Source organism: Ipomoea nil, unplaced genomic scaffold (assembly GCF_001879475.1).
Source record: "Ipomoea nil cultivar Tokyo-kokei standard unplaced genomic scaffold, Asagao_1.1 scaffold2845, whole genome shotgun sequence".
Taxonomy (NCBI): Eukaryota; Viridiplantae; Streptophyta; class Magnoliopsida; order Solanales; family Convolvulaceae; genus Ipomoea; species Ipomoea nil.
The window spans coordinates 6469147-6490781 of NW_017619273.1; the positions used below are offsets into that span (position 1 = coordinate 6469147).

The window sequence follows — 21635 nt, forward strand, 5'->3', positions numbered from 1 at the left end:
TAACCTATAGTGAAAATCCTATATTAAAAAAGAAAAAGAAAAAAGAAAAAAAGAAAAAAGACACAAGTGGATAAATATCATAAATTAATTATTGCCATATAATTTTTGTTTGAAGTTCTACTACATGGACTTCCAAATTCTACTCCCTCATTGTACTCCCTGAGGTGGCAAACCAGGATTGGTTATTTTCAGCATGTTGATCCACATAAAATGTCTACATCAACAACATGTGAGAGGAAGTACAAGTTGGGAATATAAAATGGAAGTACACCAAGTATTTTCTTTTTGTTTGTAATGAAAAAGGGGAAGTAAGCCTATAATTTTGGGATAAGATTAATTTATAATGAATAATAAATATGGTATAATTTATTAGATTGTCATAAGATTTGTTTTAATTATTTTTGACAAACAAATGTTCCTTAATTAATTTTAAGAGTTAATTTCATTTTTGGTCATATGTTTATACGTGACATTTCATTTTTAATCTTTTTTTTTTTTTTAATCAAAGCATCATCTTTTGGTCTTAGTATTATTGTGACATGACCAATTTTGATTCTCTATCACCAAAATCGTTGAAATTTTGTTAAATTGAAGGACATTTTGATCTTTTTAATACAAAGTGCGTTGACCCGTTATATTTTTTATGTTTATTTTTTTGAAAAATTCATAATTAAAGAGCAAAATGCCCTTGTATTTAATAAAATTTCAACAATTTTTTTGATAAAGGACCAAAATTGGTCATGTCATAATAATATTAGGACCAAAAAATGAATGTTTTGATTAAAAAAAAAAAAGGACTAAAAGTAGACTGTCACCTATAAATCTAAAAAAAATTGAAATTAACTCTAATTTTAACAAGAAACTAAAGGAGCTACAACGGAATGTGAGCAACTTGATGTACGAATCTATTAGCACTAAAAATTACGGACAAAAATCATGAATATAATTTCTCTCTCAAAAAAAATAATCATGAATATAATATGAATTCACACATATATAATGTTTTCAGATAAAAAAAATGTTTTTAAGTTTTCTAAAAAAAATTATTAATTTATAGTTTTATAAAAAAATTATTTATACCTTTGTATTAGTTTTTATGAGGGGAAATAACTGCAAATAGATTAATGAATAAGGTGAGAAATACACTCACGAGGAACTGACTCCCAAATGCAAAGACCTCTGATTTTACGGGTGAGTTGCTTTAAGGGCATTTTAATAGTGAGGAGTTTTTTTTTTTTTTTTTTTAAACAATAGTGGGGAGTTTTGGTGCTGTATTTTAAGAGTTTTTGTAGGTGTGATTATGAAAGAGAAAATTAGAGAAAGAGATTAAAAAATCAAAAAAAAAATGTCAGTGAAAGAAAAAAGAAAACAAATAAAAAGAACCTGAAAGTGCAACCTACTCTCCCCTTCTCTGCTTGTTTCTTTTCTTTTCTTTGTGGGACCTACACAAGGGGACAAAATTTCCAACCTCATGCAACTAACACTCCCCTCTCTCGTCCACTTCACACGTTTTTCCCTCAAGCACAACCCCCTTAATGGGGATGCCCTAAGAGCATCAATATCAATTGGGGTTATTCAGGGGTTATTGTAAGAGTAATTAAGAAAGAGAATGTGGGAGGGGAGAGAAAAAGAAAAACAAAACAAAAAATAAAAAACAAAAAACAAACCAACTTTTTTTTTTTTAAATATGAAATTGTAATGTGTCAGGCGCGCCTAACGCACCATTCGGGCGGGGGCAGGACACCGCGCCAGAGTGGCCTCTTGGGTTTCCTTCACGCAGAGACACCAAGGCTCTTTTTTTTTTTTTTTTTTTTTTTAGTGTGGACCCCACAATTCTACCACCCTTTGGAGGAGAAATAACTCGACAAATAACTCCACCCCACATCTCTAAATAACTCCATTCAAGTTTTTTTGACCGATAATAACCTCCAAATAACTTCTGATGTAGATGCTCTAAGCATTTAACTAAGAGCAACATTATCAGATAAACTCTTGCACGATTATTTATGTTACATTAGAAGAGAGAGTGAAGTAAAAAAGAAAAAAAAATAAAAAAAAAAAGACAGATCTGACACAAGCAGAAAAAGAAAAAAAATTAAAGTTGAAGCTACGCTCCAGCCGGCGCGTGCAGGTTGGCCGTAGCTATGCGCGAAACACGCACAGTTTTGTTATTTGTGTCAGTTTACACTGTTTTAAGAACCCAAGCTCTTGTAGAAGCTTTCCAATTTTCTTTCTCACTACTTCTCTCTCCACCACATCATCAATTACTGTTCCAATAACTCCTCTTTCTTCCCGGATGATGATGCTCTAAAATATGAATCTGTTGATTAACTGTTCTACAAATTAAACCAATGGAGCAATAACTAATCGAGAAAGAGACATGAATACAGACATACCAGTTTCAGCAAATAAATTAAAGTCAGTTTTTTTAAATTTTATATTCACAATTTTAAAACTGAATATTCTCAATTTTAAATCTCAATATACAAAATTACAAAACTCAATATTCACAATTGCATAACTCTTTATTCACAATTTTTGAACTTTATATTCACAATTTTTGAACTCTATATTCACAATTTTAGATCTCAATATACAAAATTGCAGAACTCTATATTCACAATTACAAAATTCTATATTTACAATTACAAAACTTTATATTCACAATTTCATAACTCTATATTCACAATTACAGAACTGAATATTCACTCGCTGAGTTGTTTTCAATGATTAAAAAAAAAAAATCATTGGCTGCGGAAACAGTGCCACTAACGGCACCGTTATTTCCACACGCGCAAACTGCGTCGTTTTGGACCTCAGTCCACCTTGCAAAGTGGACCCGGATCCATGGCATAACTATTGGGTTGTTATATCGTGCACCAAGGTGCACAATGCATTGTGCGCTCTAAAAATTCATTGTTTCGTATATACATAATTGCATAGTAAAATACACGTAAACTCCTAACATAATTCACATAATCTAACATTATACACATAAACTCTTAACATAATATACATAAACTCTTAAGATGTACAATGCATTGTATGCCCTGGTACACAGTATAATATGTCATAACTATTGCCCCCCTCCCCCAGACTCCAATCGTTATGCTGTGCATCCGTATGCACCATGCATGGTGCATACGGATGCCAAAACGACGTCGTTTTATTAAAAAACGCGCGTCTCCCATTTTAAAAAAATTCAGGTTCGATTCCCAGTAACAACATTATATTGTTCATTCATTCTGGAATTTTAGTTCATAGATTATGGAATTATAGTTCATTGATTATGGAATTATAGTTTATCGATTATGGAATTGTAGTTCATCGATTCTGAAATTTTAGTTTATAGATTATGGAATTTTAGTTCATTCATTCTGGAATTTTTAGTTCATAGATTAGATTATGGAATTATAGTTCATCGATTATGGTATTATAGTTCATCGATTATGGAATTTTAACTCATATGTTGTTGCTGGGAATCGAACCTGATTTTTTTTTTAAGGGAAGACGCGCGTTTTATTAAAACGACGTCGTTTTTGCATTCGTATGCACCATGCATGGTGCATACGGATGCACAGCATAATTTGCCCCCGGACTATTTATTTTTCATATTTTTATTTTGACATGGTCCTCATAGGCTCAATTTCCTCTTGGCCCATGACATCACCTCCCTAGCCCAGGACACCACCTTGCAAGCCCAGTAGCCCTTCCCTGCCTTCATAACCCCTCCCACCCCAAGCAAATATTCTTTCACCTTATATACCCAAATCCAATCCTATGTCATTAGGTTCCCACCTTCAGAGGCCAATTGGAGCAAATTATGCTGGATACGGTTTCAAAACTGTCATAATTGTGAATATAGAGTTTAAAAATTATGAATATAGAGTTATGAACATAGAGTTCTATAATTATGAATATAAAGTTCCGTAATTGTGAATATAATATAGAGTTCAATAATTGTGAATATGAAGTTCAAAAATTATGAACATAGAATTTTATAATTATGAACATAGAGTTCAGTAATTATGAATATAGAGTTCTGTAATTCTGAATATAGAGTTCAAAAATTATGAACATAGAGTTTTATAATTATGAATATAGAGTTCAGTAATTATAAACATAAAATAGTATACACCTTGCAAGGTGGACACGGTTCCATGACATAACAATTGCTAATTATGGCATACTAGGTCTTAGGGCCATGACTCCATCAAAAAAATATTTTCAAAATACTTTTGTAAAATTAAAAGATAGAGATTTTTATTTTTTTTTATATTTTTTAATTTCTACTGTCTAATAAATTGATGTTAAAAGTTAAACTTATACTCCGTATCTTTCATCGTTTTCAGACAATAGAAAAATCTAAAGAAGTCTGAAATTTATTTGACAGGGCTTATTTATGAGTTTATAGTTTATTTTAAGCTACTAATAAACTATAAACTCTGTTTGATAATGTTCTTAAAATAAGATAATAGCTTAAAATAAGAGCTTATTTTGAAATGTTACCTAGGATAGCGTTTCAAAATAAGTTAGTTGCTTCCTAACTTTTTTTCTATCTCTATCCTTATTATTTTAAATAAATGATATCATTTATCCTTCTCAATTAAAACTTTTTTATTTGTAAAAACAAAGATTTACTTAAAAAGAAAGAAATAAAAAATTTAATATATATCTCATATATATTATACAAACAATTTTTTTACTTTTATTTTAATTTAATATATATCTCATATATATTATAAAAATAAAAAATATATAAATTAAATATATCTCATATATTTAATATTTAATAATATAAAAAGAGTTAATGCTCAAAATCGTCCTCGACTATAGTGGTTTTTCTCAATTTCGTCCTAAACGACTTTGGTGACCTAATATCGTCCCAGATTTTTGTGTTTTGCTCAATTTAGTCCTCCATTTGTTATTCCGTCAAATTGGTGTTAAATAAAGGGACAATTCAGTAATGTCAATATTGATCTCTCTTTACTTTCAACTTGTGAAGTGCGAAATTCCTCTTTCTTGTACGAATTACACCCAGAATTACTCTCGGACCTGCAAATCAAATTTTATATTCGCAGTTTTAGGAGTAATTCTGGGAGTAATTCGTAAAAAAAAAAAAAAAAAAGGATTTCGCAGTTCACATGTCTATGAGTAAAGAGATGCCAATATTAAAATTACTGAATTGTCTATTTATTTAACACCAAATGGACAGAATAACAAATGAAGGACTAAATTGAGCAAAAACACAAAAGTCTGAGACTAAATTGAGCGAAACACAAAAGTCTGAGACGATATTAGGTCACCAAAGTCATTTAGGACGAAATTGAGAAAAACCACTATAGTCGAGGACGATTTTGGGTATTAACTCAATATAAAAACAATATAATAATATGAAGATGTCATTTTTTTGTCTTTTTACATTTATCAGCTTATCAAAAAGCTAATTTTACAAAACACTTATAAGCACAATCAACTAGTTAACACCTCCTCAGTTTTTAGTTTGGAGCTTATATATAGCTTTTCAGCTTTCAGCTACTTTTCAATTTTCAGATACTTTTTAGTTAGGTTTGTCAAACATAGTCTTTCTATGCGGGGCAAATATGCATATTTAATTTATCATTATTGCTTGTTGGTATATGAATTCATATTTCCTATGAAGCTAGCAATCATGCATCGCTATTCTTAGCCAACAACACAAAGTCGAGAAAATGAATGGATAAGGGAAGAAGGAAGAAGACAGATCAGATTATTATTTGGGTTTAGAGATTTTGGATTTATTTTGTTGTGGATAAAAGTTCCCCCTTATATATGTCTGCAATTTCAAGAATTAAGAACTGACTGGCCTTTGCAAAAACACAACCACCACCCATTTATATCACCCTCCCAAAGGCCAAATCCACACTCTCAACGTAACTTTCCATTTCCATCAAAATGAAATCAACAAAACTGATAATAAACAACAAATCTGAACACCCCATTCTTCTCCCTTCTTTGTATAGTACAACATTCCATGGCCAATAAGAATCTAACTGAATAATTCCCTTTATATTCTCTTCCTTTTTAAGTCATGATTTCCTCTTACTTCTTACTTCACAACTCACATCTTTACTTCCACAAGCACAGGGTTTGTGTTTTCTCCAATGAAACTCATCAGTTTCAGAAGAAAGAGTTCCTTGAGATAATAAAGCCCCAAGTTTTGAGACCCAAAGGCTCCTCCGGTTTCATACGCCCTTATGCTTCCCTTTCATCTTTCGCTGAGGGGGGAGAGGGTTATGAGAAATTTGAAGCCAAAGGGCTTCAGAATCAAGAAGACCCAAGCTCTGAAGTTGAAGAAGATGAGTTGCCTGGAGGTATGGCGCAGGCTTTTAACATATCTTCAAGAACAGCTTCTGCTATTTCGATATGCGTTGCAGTGGCGGCCCTGAGCTTGCCATTGGCGATGAAGTCTTTGCAGGGTGAGGGGGTGGGGTTAAAGTGTAAGGTTTTGTCATATGTGACGCTGTTGTTTGGGTTCTACATGGCGTGTAACATTGGGGCTAACGATGTGGCTAATGCCATGGGGACTTCGGTGGGTTCTGGGGCCTTGACGCTCCGGCAGGCGGTGTTGATGGCCGGAGTTTTGGAATTCTCCGGCGCATTGTTAATGGGAACGCATGTCACGAGTACAATGCAGAAGGGGATTCTTGTTGCCAGTGTTTTCCAAGGAAAGGATACTTTGCTCTTTGCTGGGCTTCTGTCTTCTTTGGCTGCTGCAGGGACATGGCTACAGGTGCTGCAAATTTCTCATCTCTCTTTCTTTTTCACACTAGCTACTATATATGTGGTCTTTCGACTTTCAAATTTAACCATTCGTGGTCCAAGTTAACCACCTATCGTCCTTTCAAGTTTCGAAATTTAACCAGTCGTGGTCCTCTTGAAAGGACCATGGTTGGTTAAAATTTAATAGTTGAAGGACCATGAGTGGTTAACTTAGATCACTAATGGTTAAATTTGAAAGTTGAAGGACCACAAATGGTTAATTTGAAAGTTTAGAACTAAACGTGACAAAACTACTATACTCGGAGGACCTCAGAGGGTATGAACTCAATTTAAGAAAGCCTAAGTTAATTTAGTCCTTAAAAAAAAATCAAATACGTCACTCAACTATACATCAAACTGCAATTAGGCCATCGAACTGAAAATAAATATAATTGGGTCCATGAACAACACAAATTCATGCAATTCAACCAAAATGACATGTTTACCTTGTGTGATTGCAAAGCCAACAGTCTGACTAACTTGGTTGGGTTCACCTGAACTATCCATTTGCCTCCTATACTAATAGCACATCAGGGCCAAGGTGAAACTCATTGATTACATTAACTGTCAGCTAGTAGTCTAAACACTACCTCAGTGCATGTAAATTTAGCAACAATACATGTTTTCCCCAAATGGAAGTATGGGTTTTAACAATATATAGCCAGAAACACATCCTTTTAACCATCCATATATAAGACCTCTTGTTTATGTGCAGGTTGCATCATACTATGGTTGGCCGGTGTCCACCACACATTGTATAGTGGGATCCATGGTTGGGTTTGGTCTGGTGTATGGAGGAACCGGAGCTGTGTTCTGGAGCTCACTAGCAAGGGTAACGTCGTCCTGGGTAATCTCCCCTGTTATTGGAGCAATGGCATCATTTCTCGTCTATAAGTTCATCCGCAGAGTACGTTCTTCACATCACAAATTTATTATCAGGAGTTTATACCAGTTGGGATCCTCCGAATATAGTACAATGACACCACAACATTTAGTCTTAAACTTTTAATTTAATCACTCCTAGTACTTCAACTCTCAAATTTGACTACTTATTCTTCAATCTTTCAAATTAACCACCCACCATAATCCTTTAACTTTCAAATTTTAACCAGTCGTAGTATCACCAACAGTAGTTTTTGCTAGGTTTTTGGTGTGATTTTTGAGAAAGGAAGCTTAGGTGGAGGAGAGAGTATGAGAGAGAAAAATAAAAATCTCCTTGGGAGGAGCTTGGTTTTTTCAGACGGTAGGACCCACCAAAATTTAGGAACTTAGCGCCCAGCCGACGACACGCGCCCGCTGACACGTCTATCTGTTGCTTTTTTTTTTTTTGACAGTTCTGTTTTTCTTTTTTACTTTTTTCCTTCTTCTCTTTCCATCTCCTCTCTCCTAGTAGGCACCTCAAAAGAAAAGAAAAAAAAAAAAAAAAAAAAAAAAAAAAAAAAAAAAAACCTCCACTATTGAAGATGTCCTAACTATGTTTCTAACTGTCAAGTTAGTCACTCATGCTCCTTCAACTCTCAAATTTTTAACCAGTTATAGCCCTAATTTTTCCCTTACTTAAACTAACGAAAGAACTACGATTTGTTAAATTTAAGGTTGAAGGATTACCCGTTGTTAAATTAAAAGTTTAGGGCTAAATTTAATGGAAAGTACGGTTATGTTCCGAGGACCCCAACTGGTATTAACTCCTTCAAGACCGAGCTTTAAACCATCCCTAATTCTACTTTTGCATTTATAGTTTGTTTACAGTGCTCGGAATCCAGGGCAAGCAGCCGCTGCAGCGGCACCAATCGCTGTTTTTCTTGGTGTTACCGGAATCTCCTACGCTGCCCTCCCTCTTAGCACCACACTTTCAGTGGCTCTGCTCCAGGCTTTAGCACTCGGCGGCATTGGGGCTATAATGGTGGACAGAATCATCAGAAAGCAACTCGGGCACCTCCTAGCCGCCAAGTCCAAATCAAAGACACAAACTACCCAGACCAAGAATCTAGGACTCCTGTCGGACGTGGCTGGCCCGAAAGGCACGCAGCTAGAGATAGTTTACGGCGTGTTTGGGTACATGCAGATTGTGTCCGCCTGTTTCATGTCATTTGCCCACGGCGGCAACGACGTTTCCAACGCCATAGGCCCTCTGGCGGCGGCGCTGTCGATCGTTCAAGGCGGAATGATTGGTGGCGGCGGGGAGGTTTTGGTTATCCCGAATGATGTCCTGGGTTGGGGAGGGTTCGGGATTGTGGCGGGGCTAATGATGTGGGGGTACCGAGTGATTGCCACCATTGGAAAGAAGATCACCGAGCTGACACCCACGAGGGGTTTCGCGGCCGAATTTGCAGCCGCCTTTGTGGTTTTGGTGGCGTCCAAGCTCGGGCTGCCCATCTCGGCCACCCACACTCTTGTGGGGGCCGTGATGGGGGTCGGGTTTGCCCGAGGGCTTAATAGTGTTAGAGCAGAAACTGTGAGGGAGATTGTGACTTCTTGGGCAGTCACAATCCCTGCCGGGGCTTGCTTGTCTGTCATTTATACATGGGTTTTCACTAAGCTGTTGTCATACATAATCTAAGTGTACATTACAATATGATTATACAAATTCATTCATATTGTATGTAAGCATCAGTGTACAAACACTTTTTTAGCGGATTTATTGATTGTAGAGGCAAATCGAGGCTCTATGGCAGAGGCATATGGGGCGGGCAGCCCTCAAAATTGGGATGTATTTTTTTAAAATGATTATAGTGTGATACTTGTTTTTTTTTTTTTTTTTAGGAAAAAATGTTAAATAAACTGAACTTTTGTTTATTTTTGTTAATTCTTTTGTATCCTTATTTTGCTTTTATGTATTTACATATTAAATATAAAATTTGTATAATTAAAAATAAATTATATTATTTGAAAAATCTCATCAAGATGATTAAAAAATAACTAATATTGAATATAGATTAATTAAAAATTTAATTGATGTTATATGCTATATTATTATGGAATAAAAACATTATTTGCATTATAATTTATATTAAAATATTTAAAGTATTTAATATAAAGTTTAATTATGAGAATACAAATTATATTAGTGAATGAATAAAATTTGGTGCAGAATTTAGTGTAAATGAGTTGGAAATGAAAAAAAAAAAAAAAAATTAGTCTAAGAATATTTTTTTTAGGGGCGTTTGGTTTATGTAGTGTGAATTTGGTGTGACGATAATGTTTGGTTGGAAAACATTTTCCCCTTAAAGTTGAAGAAAATGAAAATAAATTCTTTAACAAAAGGGTAGTATTTTGTTTCACGCAGCATAGAGCCAAAGTTTCTGGGTCCTGGTGAGGGAAGATGAATAATTGGTTGTAAAAACTATGTGTGGCTGCTGGGATTCGAGCCCAGGTCTCCACGGCCACAACGTGGAATTCTTACCACTAAACTACAGCCACTTGATAGTTAGGGAAATCTTACTAACTATATAATCTATATGCTCTACTATTTTTAATTTTTTTGAAACAACTATTTTTAATTTTTGAATATTTGTTACGTCAGTTAATTGTAAATTGTTCGTATTATTTACATTTATAGTTGATTAAAATTAATTATTTACACAGCTATTTATTCCATATTATTTTTAGTATTATTTATGGATCACACTTGTGTGAAACTGTCTCACAAATCTTTATCCTTGAGTCGTGTGATTCGGGTCAATATGAAAATGTAATATTTATACTGAAAAATTTAATACTAATTAGAAATAAAGTGATTTGCTACTTATAAAGGAAAACGTAATACTTTTGAGGACAAATATAATATTTTTACATTTTTATCTAAAAATATTACTTTTTCCATCAAAGTATTACAATGTAATAGAGCTACTAGCATTCAAAAAAGTATTACAATTTTTCTTATAAGTAATGTTGGCAAGTATTTGTTACTTATAAAGTCAAATGTAATACTTTTGAGGAAAAATGTAATACTTTTAAATCAAAATGTAAAATTATTACATTTTTCTTCAAAAGTATCACATTTTTCCATATAAGTAAATATGAAGTAAGTAATAAACATTTTATTTATGATTTAATATTAAATTTTTCAGTATAAGTATAACATTTCATCTTGACCCGACCTATCTTACGGGTCTCACACAAGTTTTTGCCTTTATGTATTGGCAAAAATTTATATGAGACTGTTTCACGAATCAGATCTTTTATTATATGGGTCAACCAGTGCACAATCTCACGCTCCTACACTTATCATTTCTCTATCTGTTTCTACCACATGATTTATTCTCCATGCTCACACTCTCTTTGTCCTCCCATTTCTCTCATTCAAATTCCTAATTTTCTTATTGGAGGACAAGGCACGTGAGCAAGAAAATGAAGAAGGCTCTAGTATGTAACCGTCTTGGATCAGTTATGCGTCTGTTATAACTGCCTTCTTCTTTGTATACTTAAAGCATTCTGTAATCTTTGTAAGAAGATAAGTCAAAATAATATTCCTTTTCGTTACACCAACAAACTTCGTTCTTCTCTTTCACGCTTCTCCGTCATGGTATCAGAGCGACGTTACCAGTCGTACGCCGCCGCCATAACCGGCGTCGGAAGCACCAGTCAAGGGACACAAGGTGTCACTCCGATCAACCACTCACCAGCTCCGATTAATCCCGAATCGATTTCGCAGAGGGATCATCTCCGTCAGAGAAACCTAAATCCAGAGGAGTTAGAGGATCCTTTCCTTCTCAGCCCCAACGACAATCCGAACGCCGTTCTTGTCACTCCGCCTCTCCTAAGCAGTTCTAACTATGGAACTTGGGCGATCTCCATGCGGATTACGTTGGAGGTCAAGAATAAATGGGGCCTAGTTGATGGCAGCATAGCAGTTCCAAGCAAAGATAGCGTCCAATATCCAGCATGGCGTCGTTGCAATCTGCTAGTCTGCTCATGGCTCTTCAGGTCCGTACACTCGACGATAGCACAGAGCTTGATGCATTTTGATAAGAGCAGAGACATTTGGGAAGACTTGAGAAGACGCTTCTCACAATGTGATGCTCAAAGGATCTCAATCCTGCAAAACGACATATACAACCTGAAGCAACAGACTCTCTCTGTTAACGACTACTACACAAAGTCGCGCACTCTGTGGGAGGAATTGAATACGCTGAGGCCCCTTCCCATATGTAGATGCGATCCCAGGTGTTCATGCAACCTTATGGATGAAATCAGAAAGGAGAGAGACACGGATCAGGTAATCCGGTTTTTGCAAGGTTTAAATGAAGATTATAATAGTCTTAAATCCAATATTCTTGTGTTGGATCCATTACCTGAGATCTACAAAGTATTTGTGATGGCTAAGAAACTGGAAAGGCAAATCAATCTAACCAACTTGAGCCTAGGAAATCTGGAAATTAATCATGCTAATGCAGTAAACACCAGTCAATCTGTTGATGAAGAAACTATGGCAGCAGCACTGAACAATTTTAATGGCCGACGAGGCAACGTTAACAAGCCAAAGTGCACGTACTGCGGGATGGTAGGACACACGATTGACAAGTGCTACAAAAAGCACGGCTATCCTCCCGGTTGGGTGCAAGGTTTCAAGTCGAAGGGGAGACAACAGACTGTCGGACCGGTCACAAACATTGCAGGTGAGCTGGGAATTTCCCCGGAGCAATTGCAAAAGATTATGGCTGTTATTCAAGCAGGACAATCTTCTGGGGCTAGCACAAATGCAGCAGTCCACTTGACACCCACCTTTGATGAGAATCAGACTAACCAAGAAGGCAAGTATATCCATCCACAAGTTAACTCTCTTACTGTTTGCTCATCTACTTGGATTATTGACTCCGGGGCCACAAATCACATTGTGTGTTCCCCTGAGTTCTTCTTTAATCAACATTCATCTAATGGAGTAGAGGTGAATTTGCCTACCGGTCAACGTGTTCCCGTCATCCACATAGGAGATGTGAGGCTCAATGACACTATGTGGTTAAAGGATGCTCTGTACATCCCTTCCTTCAGATTCAATATCATCTCAGTTAGCAAACTTGTTCAAGATACAACTTATAGACTAATATTCATGGATGGGCAGTGCTTGGTTCATGGGAATCATGGACAGATGGATGGTTTAGCTAAACAACAAAGTGGGTTATACATCTTGACGAAGCCACCTCCAGTACCAGGCATCACTGATATGCAGTGTAGCAGCGCCACACTTTGGCACCAACGATTGGGGCATTTCCCAATCAACAAACTACATCTTTTTAGTTCCATTAATGTTGCAAATAATAAGGCTCAAGCCTGTGATGTATGCCACTTCGCCAAACATAGGCGTATTGCTTTTCCTTTAAGCACTTCTACATCAACTTCTTGTTTCGATTTAATACATGTTGACATTTGGGGTCCTTTCCCTATTTGCTCCTTAAAAGGAGAACGATACTTCTTGACAATTGTGGATGATTGCTCACGATTCACTTGGCTACATATGATGAAATCCAAATCTGAAACTAGGCAGCTTATTAAACAATTTCATGCTTATGTGTTTACACAATTTGGTGCCTTGATTAAGGTTATTCGCAGTGATAACGGTTGTGAGTTCAACATGGTTGAGTTCTTCTCAGACAAAGGGATTATTCACCAACGTTCTTGTGTCAGCACCCAATAGCAAAATGCCATAGTAGAGGAAACACCAACACATCCTCAATGTGGCAAGGGCGTTACGATTTCAAGCACACCTTCCCTTGGAATTCTGGAGTTATTGTGTCACGCATGCTGTCTTAATCATAAACTGACTCCCGTCTCCAGTCATTGGATGGGAGAGCCCTTATCAAAAGCTATACAACAAAGAACCAAACTTGGATTCCCTCAAGGTGTTTGGGTGCCTATGCTTTGCTGCCACCTTGCCAACCAACAGACACAAAATGCAACCAAGAGGAAGAAAATGTGTTTTCCTTGGCATGCCAGCTGGAACAAAGGGATATATCCTTTATGATATTAATGACGCTTCCTTTCTTGTTTCTAGGGATGTCATCTTTTATGAAGAAGAGTTCCCCTTGACAGATCATGGGCGACAGATAGATACAGACAAATCTTTTGCTCCTGACCCACCTTTGCCAATGCTATCCACAGATGGTTGTTTAAATCTTGAGGTCCCCAACATGCATGATTCTCGGATCCAAGATGTCATCCAGCCTAGTCCTTACATGAGCCACAATTCAAGACAGCCATACATTGGCAGTGAGCATCCTGCCAGTTCACATACTCAGCAATCTGAAGATCATGGTGATAATGCTGATTCACGAGTGCTCACTGAAGCTACTCAGGATACCCCCACTGACATTCCTCCTCCTACACATCCAAGGAGGTCTGATAGAGATCGTCGTGCTCCCAAGAAATTGCAAGATTACTATTGCGACATGGTTCTTGAAAAGGAGGTTGCAAGGACATCTCCACATCCACTGTCCCGAGTCCTATCTTATGATGCACTAACAGAGCCACACAGATTGTTCTCAATGGCAGTTACTTCAGTGGATGAACCAAGAACATATAACCAGGCCATACGTCATGATTGTTGGAAAGACGCAATGGCAGCTGAGATCAAGGCTCTTCAAGACAACAACACTTGGAGGATAACTGACTTACCACTCGGCAAAACGGCTATTGGTTGCAAATGGGTATACAAAACAAAGATCAAAGCGGATGGCACGATCGAGCGTCACAAAGCAAGATTGGTAGCAAAAGGCTACACACAACAATTGGGGGTCGATTATATTGAGACTTTTTCCCCAGTAGCAAGGCTTACAACCATTCGTGTGTTTCTAGCTTTGGCAGTATCTCATAATTGGCACATTCAGCAACTCGATATAAATAACGCCTTCCTACACGGCAGCCTTGATGAAGAGGTTTACATGGAATTACCACCCGGCTTCAAGGGAGAGAAATCAGGGCAAGTTTGCCGATTACTACGATCCCTCTATGGCCTCAAGCAAGCTAGCCGACAATGGAACTCAAAACTAAGCAGTGCCTTGATAAGCAAAGGCTTCAAACAAGCGCAGTCAGATCCGTCATTGTTCACCAAGGGATGTGGTTCGGATTTGATAGCTATCCTCATATATGTTGATGATATCTTGATTTCTAGCCCCAACATGTGTCTCATCAATGAACTCAAAGCCTTCCTTGATTCGACCTTCAAAATCAAGGACCTTGGAAAGCTGGGCTATTTTTTGGGTATTGAAGCCCATAGAACTGAAGCATGCCTAAACTTGTGCCAACGGAAGTATGCATTAGACATCCTAGCTGAAGAGGGCTTTCTTCACTGCAAGCCGGTAAGCACCCCCATGGTTCCAGGTCACAAGTTAACCAAAGACAGTGGCACCTCTATCACAGACACCAATGGCTATAGAAGACTTATTGGGCGATTGCTATACTTAACTGCAACAAGACCTGATCTCTCCTATGCGATACAGCAACTCAGCCAGTTTATAGATACTCCCACGGATGTGCACTTAGCTGCAACCCATCGTATACTACAATATATAAAGAAGGCTACAGGGCAAGGGTTGTTCTACCCTGCAAATAACAGTCTGCAGCTTAACACTTTCTCTGATTCAGACTGGGGATCCTGCTTGGAGACACGAAAATCCATCACTGGCTTCTGTGTTTTTCTCGGCTCTGCTCTTGTGTCATGGAAATCCAAGAAACAAGCCACTGTCTCCCGTTCTTCATCAGAGGCTGAATATCGAGCACTCGCAGCCACAGTTTGTGAAGTACAATGGATCACGTTTCTTCTACGAGACTTGCAGGCTCCATTAAACAAACCTGCAACGCTGTTTTGTGATAATAAATCGGCAATAGCCATAGCCGAAAACCATGTCTTCCACGAGAGGACAAATCACTTGGATATAGATTGCCACATTGTTAGAGAGAAAGTCAGCCAAGGACTTGTCAAGTTACTCTCTGTCTCCTCCGCCGCACAAGTTGCCGATGGCTTTACCAAAGCACTCCCAATATCTCTGTTCCAGACATTCATATCTAAGCTGGGCACGCATGATCTGCATACTCCAGCTTACGGGGGGGTATTGGAGGACAAGGCACGTGAGCAAGAAAATGAAGAAGGCTCCAGTATGTAACCGTCTTGGATCAGTTATGCGTATGTTATAACTGCCTTCTTCTTTGTATACTTAAAGCATTCTGTAATCTTTGTAAGAAGATAAGTCAAAATAATATTCCTTTTCGTTACACCAACAAACCTCGTTCTTCTCTTTCACGCTTCTCCGTCATTTCTACCCAAAAATTCTTTCTGTCAATGTAAAAATATCATCTCTATCCATAAATTCTTCTAGTGATCATATATAAGATTCAGAATTTTGGGAAATAATACTTCAATTAGTACAAAAGTATTATTAATAATTCTTAATAAAATCTAGGATTTCTAAGTTCCTATTTCACTGTTATATTTTTCATAAAATTTTATTAATATGGATTGTGAAAACATGTGTCGTGATGGAAACGATGAAGCTGATGAAGCTGCCATTAATGAGCACCTCACCTATCCTGCATTTGTATACAATGCGGTAAACTTTTCAATTAAAAAGTACTAATTTATAATTGAAAAGCATTATGTAAATGAATAAAAGTAACACTTTGATTTTCCCAATATTTTGTGTAATATATACTACTTCGAAAAAGTATTGCATTTTGATTTCAAAGTATTATATTTTCTATGATAAGTAACAATAATTTAGTTGAAAATAGCAATGTTGTGCAATATTATGTTATTCTGTGTAACATACTTTCAATGAAAAAAGAGATAATATCTAGTGTATTCTTATGACATTCTTACTTTTTCGACAGAAAATGTTATGAATATGGAGAATCAAGGGCCACCTTTTTATGGCCACATTGAACAAAATATTGTGACAATTGATTACTAATCAGCAACATGATATTTTTGATTCTGCAAAGCGGGAAGGTAAAGACATGAATTTCATTATAGTCACAAGTAATACATTTCTTTTAATAAGTAGCAGTAATATTTCAAATAATTCTTGCTGAGAATGAAGTTGACATATATAGTTTACTTGAAGACTTAAAATGGAAAAAAAAAAAAAAAAAAAAAAACATTTAGATGGAATGTATGAATTGTATGCTAATATAATCATGCTCTTGGATTTAGTACTCGTAAATTAACCACACGGACAAATAACAATCTTATAATTGAATAGTATTTTGTATGTTCTTTTCAAGGGACAAAAAAATCTAAGAATCTTGATGAGCAAAGTGAGGTTTCTTCATTAAAAAGGTTTTTTTTTTTTTTTTTTTTTTTTTTTTTTTTTTTTTTAAGCATTAGATGCACATGATGTAAGGCTTAAATGAGAGTAAGGTTGAATGATGAAGGTGTTTATGAAGTAGCCATTTACGCTTTCCAATTTGTATTGTCTTTAATATATGTTCTTCCACAAACAAGACATAGGTTATGCGTATGGCATCTTCACCAAAATGCTATTAGTAGATTTGGATAATTAAAACGTGATAAATTATTCAAAGACACATTTAACAAATGTTTGACAAATAAACTTGCAGAAAGTCAAAATTAAGATTTCAACGTTACTTTCTTTCCTGCACAACTAAAAATTACACTTATACTATAAGTAATACATTTATGTTGTAAAGCATTACATGTAGAGATAAAAGTATTAGTTATGTCTATAAATGTGTAATTTACTATGACAGGTTTGTTGTTGTAATACTTTTTTTTTTATGAAATTATGATACTTATGATAAATATTCTAATACTTATATGTTAAACATGAATACTATGACAGGTTGTGCTAATGAAAATGAATTTGAAAATTGTTGGAAGTCCATGGTTTCAAAGTATGGGTTAGAAGATCATGCTTGGTTTAGACGTTTATATGAATTATTAAAAGAAAAATGGTGTACTGCACTAAGCAAAGATTTCTTCTCGGCTGAAATATTAACTTCACAAAGACGTGAAAGTAGAAACCATGCTATTGGGTTTAATGCAAATAAAACTACAACTTTGATGCAGTTTTATAAAATTTTTAAAAAACAATTAAGCGGTGGAGGAATATACAAAAACACTCTTCAAAGATTTTTAGACTGGATTTTTGAGATGCATTTCTACATACTAATTCAAACTAACATTATGATGATTGATAGTAAGTTGATGATTTATCATACACGATGCTAAATATGTGTTTATACATTAATATAATAGGGATAAAATACACTTTTGGCCGCTCTCTATTTTTTTTTTAAAAAAAATCTATTATGTTTATATAAATAAACTCAAAATATATATTAAAGTTTAAATTTATTAAATAAAAAAAATAAATCAAATCACTACTGGAAATCTCGCGTTTTCCGTCCAACAAATGTTGGACGGAAAACGCGATATATTGGTCGGAAACGACGTTTCCGTCCAACATACCGACCAAAAGGAACGTTCGGAAAAACCTCCGTGGGAAATTCCGTCCAACTACAATTTTTGGTCGGAAATAGCGTCCAACCAACAAAAATTGGACGGAAATTCCGGAAAATAACCCACCATTTTTAAAACGTGGGAACTTCCGACCAACTTTGTGCGTTGGTCGGAAATTCCGTCCAACCACGGGCGTTGATCGGAAATTTCGACCCAACGTTGGACAGAAAACTCATCTATTATATTTTGTTATTTTCCTTCCAACTGTTGGTAGGAAAATCCTAAATCATATGGAATATTTTTATTATTTTTATATTACCACAATTTTATTTATAACTGTTTTTTTATAAATTATGTCATCAACAAATTAATGAACACACTAAATTGAAAATTGAAAATATATTTAAACATCAAAATTATTTACAACAAAAATTATGTTCATGTTCATAAAAAAAAACATAAAAAATATATACTACTTGATTGATACTCCGTACTACTTAAGTATGAAAATATACTTATTTGATACTACATAAGTATGCTCGCTGCACCCAAATAAGCCTTCAAATCCGGCACTGCTTCAATGGCTTTGATCAATGCAGCATCCACAACCTCTTCAATGAAGTTGATCAAGTGTAGACCTTCACAAAAATGGAATTAACTTGTACATTATTGTTGGCAGGAGAACAAGTCAAGGAACAATTTCATTGTTGCAGAAGAATAAGACTTTTTTGTTACACCACAGACTTAGTAAAGTAGACATACTTGAACCTCCCCAATTCCTTCGGGTAGTATTTTCCCCATTTCAAGTGAAACAAGTCAGCCAAAGTAGTGAAGTTTTGCTCTAAGTGTATCACCAATCTGCCTAACAATATCACCTCTTTTTGGTGCTGGAATCTGAGACAAAATAGAAACAATCAAGACATTTAGTTTACACTAAAGGAGTCAAGAAGAGATCAAGTACAAAATTAAGATGTTTTTCACACTGTAGGCACACAATTATGTGAGTGACAATACTTTAGGCAGGTGATTTTGACAAAAGTGAAGATAGGGTGACAAGATTGATATCATCGTGATGAATATACCTGCATCCACAGCTTTGCTGCTTCGTTACAAGCCTGCATGCCTTCTTCATAATCTTCAATTGAAGCTTCAACAACTTCGGCTATGGTCTGAGTTAATGAACACAAAAATAAAGATAAAAATAAACTATCAGCGCCGCAATCCATAAAAGGAACTTCTCCTTATTAACAAATAATTATCAACCATACTTGTCGAATCAATGAAATTCGGAACAATAAACTTCAAACAATGAACAAAAAACCTCAAGAACAAAAAAATAAAATAAAATCATAGAACCTGGCGATGAACCATACGGCAAACTGAACGCTCCAAATCTGAGAACACCTACATATTGAGAGCATATAAGAAAAATTTATGAAAAGCAATCACCAAAATCTACATTACCAACAAATATTTCTAGACCAATGAACATCTTAATGAAGCTGTAACACCAAAAATGTTTATCCTCCTCTAGGATGGTAGGAAGGAAGAGACTTTTCCTCTTTTTATGGGGTTAATACAGGAATCTGTGACAGACCATCAATGTCCAATAATTTTATCCATGGCTTTGGACCTTGAGATTATAGAAGCATGCACCATCTCTATCTAGAAGACTCACTTTCAGAAGTTCGGAGACAAACACATATGAAGCAAACTTGAAAACAGGGGTTCTGGGTGTAATTACGCAACTAGAGGGCGTCCAACCGAATTATCAAAAACCTTAGGGGTTTAGGTGGTTTAGATGAAATTATCCTTATAAGAACATACCAAAATATGGATACCTTAGGCATGGAGGTGAAAATATCAGCCAAAAAGAAGTCAGCAAAAGATATTTCCTGCATTCACAGAATTAAAATTCAAATAAGGCAATGAATACTTTTCATTAAATTAGTACTGAAGCAAAACAACAAATAATTTGTTATTGGTTCAACAAAAACCATTAAAGTCTAAAATTTTAAAGACAGAAGATGAAAGACTCAGCAGATTTTCTTAAACAATTTGCAATTTCAATCCCAAACCAATTAGAACACTTTATTGCCTGAGTATTTTCCACAACAAGACTTAAGCAGCTGCTGCCACCAAACCCATTGCTTTCTTCCTCTTTACCCACCATTTCTACATCTAGCAAGCCCTAATTCCTAAAGTTGTCCACTATACATGCTAATATAAATATATTCCGACTAGAGAGAAACACCAACTTGCACAATTCGGGATATTCAATTTCTCTGTAAATTCACGGAAATGAACCCATTTTACAAATTCACTATTGCCGAAGATAAAATTCCAACATTCAAGACATAGTGGATATACAAATTTCATCTCCAAATTAAAAAAAAAAAAAATCAATTAAGCGAAAAACTTATGCTTCACTTCTTCTCTAATTGAATTGGCAAAAATAAACATAAAACTGTAAGCATGTTTGTATATGTAGAGAGAAATAGTAGTTCACCTTGGTGTGCAGAGCCTGAGTTGAACCCTAGAGTAGAGAGAGGTGAGAGAGATTTGGGCTTATCCGAGACCGAGAGGGCTTTTCAAAATTTTGGAAACTGAGAGGGTGCGTTGGTGGAGTTGTAGTCCCAATTTTTTCGCTGAAGTTTCTTTTGTTGACCAAAAATTGACGGTGAAGGCGAAGCCGCAGGGGTTAGGTTAAGGCTACGGCCTAAGGCTTTTCGAAGCCGATTTTTGGGCTGGAGGCGAAGCACTCGGGTGTGAAATTTCGAAGCCGATTTCTGCGCAGAAGGTGAAGCCATCGGAGCGGGTTAACTGTAGGGCTTTTCGAAGCCATCCTTGAGTTTTGATCGCTGATTTCCTGATCGACGGCGAACCTGATACCTTCAAACCACCAGAATCGCCGTTAGCCTCCATTGAGTGTGGCTGAGGCTTTGGCGGTGGCTGTCGGTTGTCATAGTCGGAGAAGGAAGAGCGGCGGCAGAAATGACGGTCTGTTCTGGTTCTCGTCGTCGGAGATGAGAGGGCGAGAGAGGGCAGCGAACGGAGAGGTCGAGAGAGTGAGAGAGAGTGTGAAAGCTTAAGCCAAGCTTCGCAAGAGAGAGCAGATCTGTTCTTTTGACTATTAGAGAGAAGAGAAGCGTGAATATTAGAGAGAAGAGAGGCGTGAAGTAACTAATAAGTTTTTGATATAAAAAGATTTTTTTTTTTAATTCAAACATTCCAATCAAGTGAATTAAAAATATTTAAATTTCCGTCCAATATTATGTTGGACGGATATTAAAATACCTACTATTTTAATTTCTACCTATCAGTCAATTCGACTTTACCAACCAACACTATAGGTTGGTCGGAATTTCCGTCCAACGCGCGAGTGTTGGACGGAATTTCCGTTCAACACTCGCGCGTTGGA

The 21635-nt window shown here is 36.0% G+C and overlaps 1 protein-coding gene, 1 long non-coding RNA gene and 1 other non-coding gene across 3 annotated transcripts; 1 reads left to right on the forward strand and 2 right to left on the reverse strand.

The window, feature by feature from the left end:
- The first annotated feature begins 5827 nt into the window (after window positions 1–5827).
- LOC109159701 (inorganic phosphate transporter 2-1, chloroplastic) lies at window positions 5828–9555 on the forward strand. The gene is made up of 3 exons (XM_019307796.1): window positions 5828–6772; window positions 7517–7708; window positions 8540–9555. The coding sequence occupies exons 1-3, from the start codon at window positions 6071–6073 to the stop codon at window positions 9359–9361; spliced, it is 1716 nt and encodes a 571-aa protein (XP_019163341.1). The 5' UTR covers window positions 5828–6070; the 3' UTR covers window positions 9362–9555.
- A 594-nt stretch (window positions 9556–10149) lies between these two features.
- TRNAH-GUG lies at window positions 10150–10221 on the reverse strand. The gene has a single exon. It is a non-coding gene; the product is annotated as a tRNA-His (tRNA).
- Window positions 10222–18671: 8450 nt separating this feature from the next.
- On the reverse strand, window positions 18672–19414 carry LOC109159984. Its single transcript, XR_002050655.1, has 3 exons — window positions 19297–19414; window positions 18977–19108; window positions 18672–18852 (listed from the first exon to the last, which is right to left on the reverse strand). It is a non-coding gene; the product is annotated as an uncharacterized LOC109159984 (long non-coding RNA).
- Window positions 19415–21635: the final 2221 nt, after the last annotated feature.

What these genes read in the sequence shown, in the direction of transcription:
- LOC109159701 (XM_019307796.1), top strand. Translation starts at nt 6,071, where the DNA reads ATGATTTCCTCTTACTTCTTACTTCACAACTCACATCTTTACTTCCAC. An exon ending in CTGCAGGGACATGGCTACAG is followed by an intron (nt 6,773 to 7,516) that starts GTGCTGCAAATT and finishes GTTTATGTGCAG; the next exon opens with GTTGCATCATACTATGGTTG. An exon ending in TCTATAAGTTCATCCGCAGA is followed by an intron (nt 7,709 to 8,539) that starts GTACGTTCTTCA and finishes TTGCATTTATAG; the next exon opens with TTTGTTTACAGTGCTCGGAA.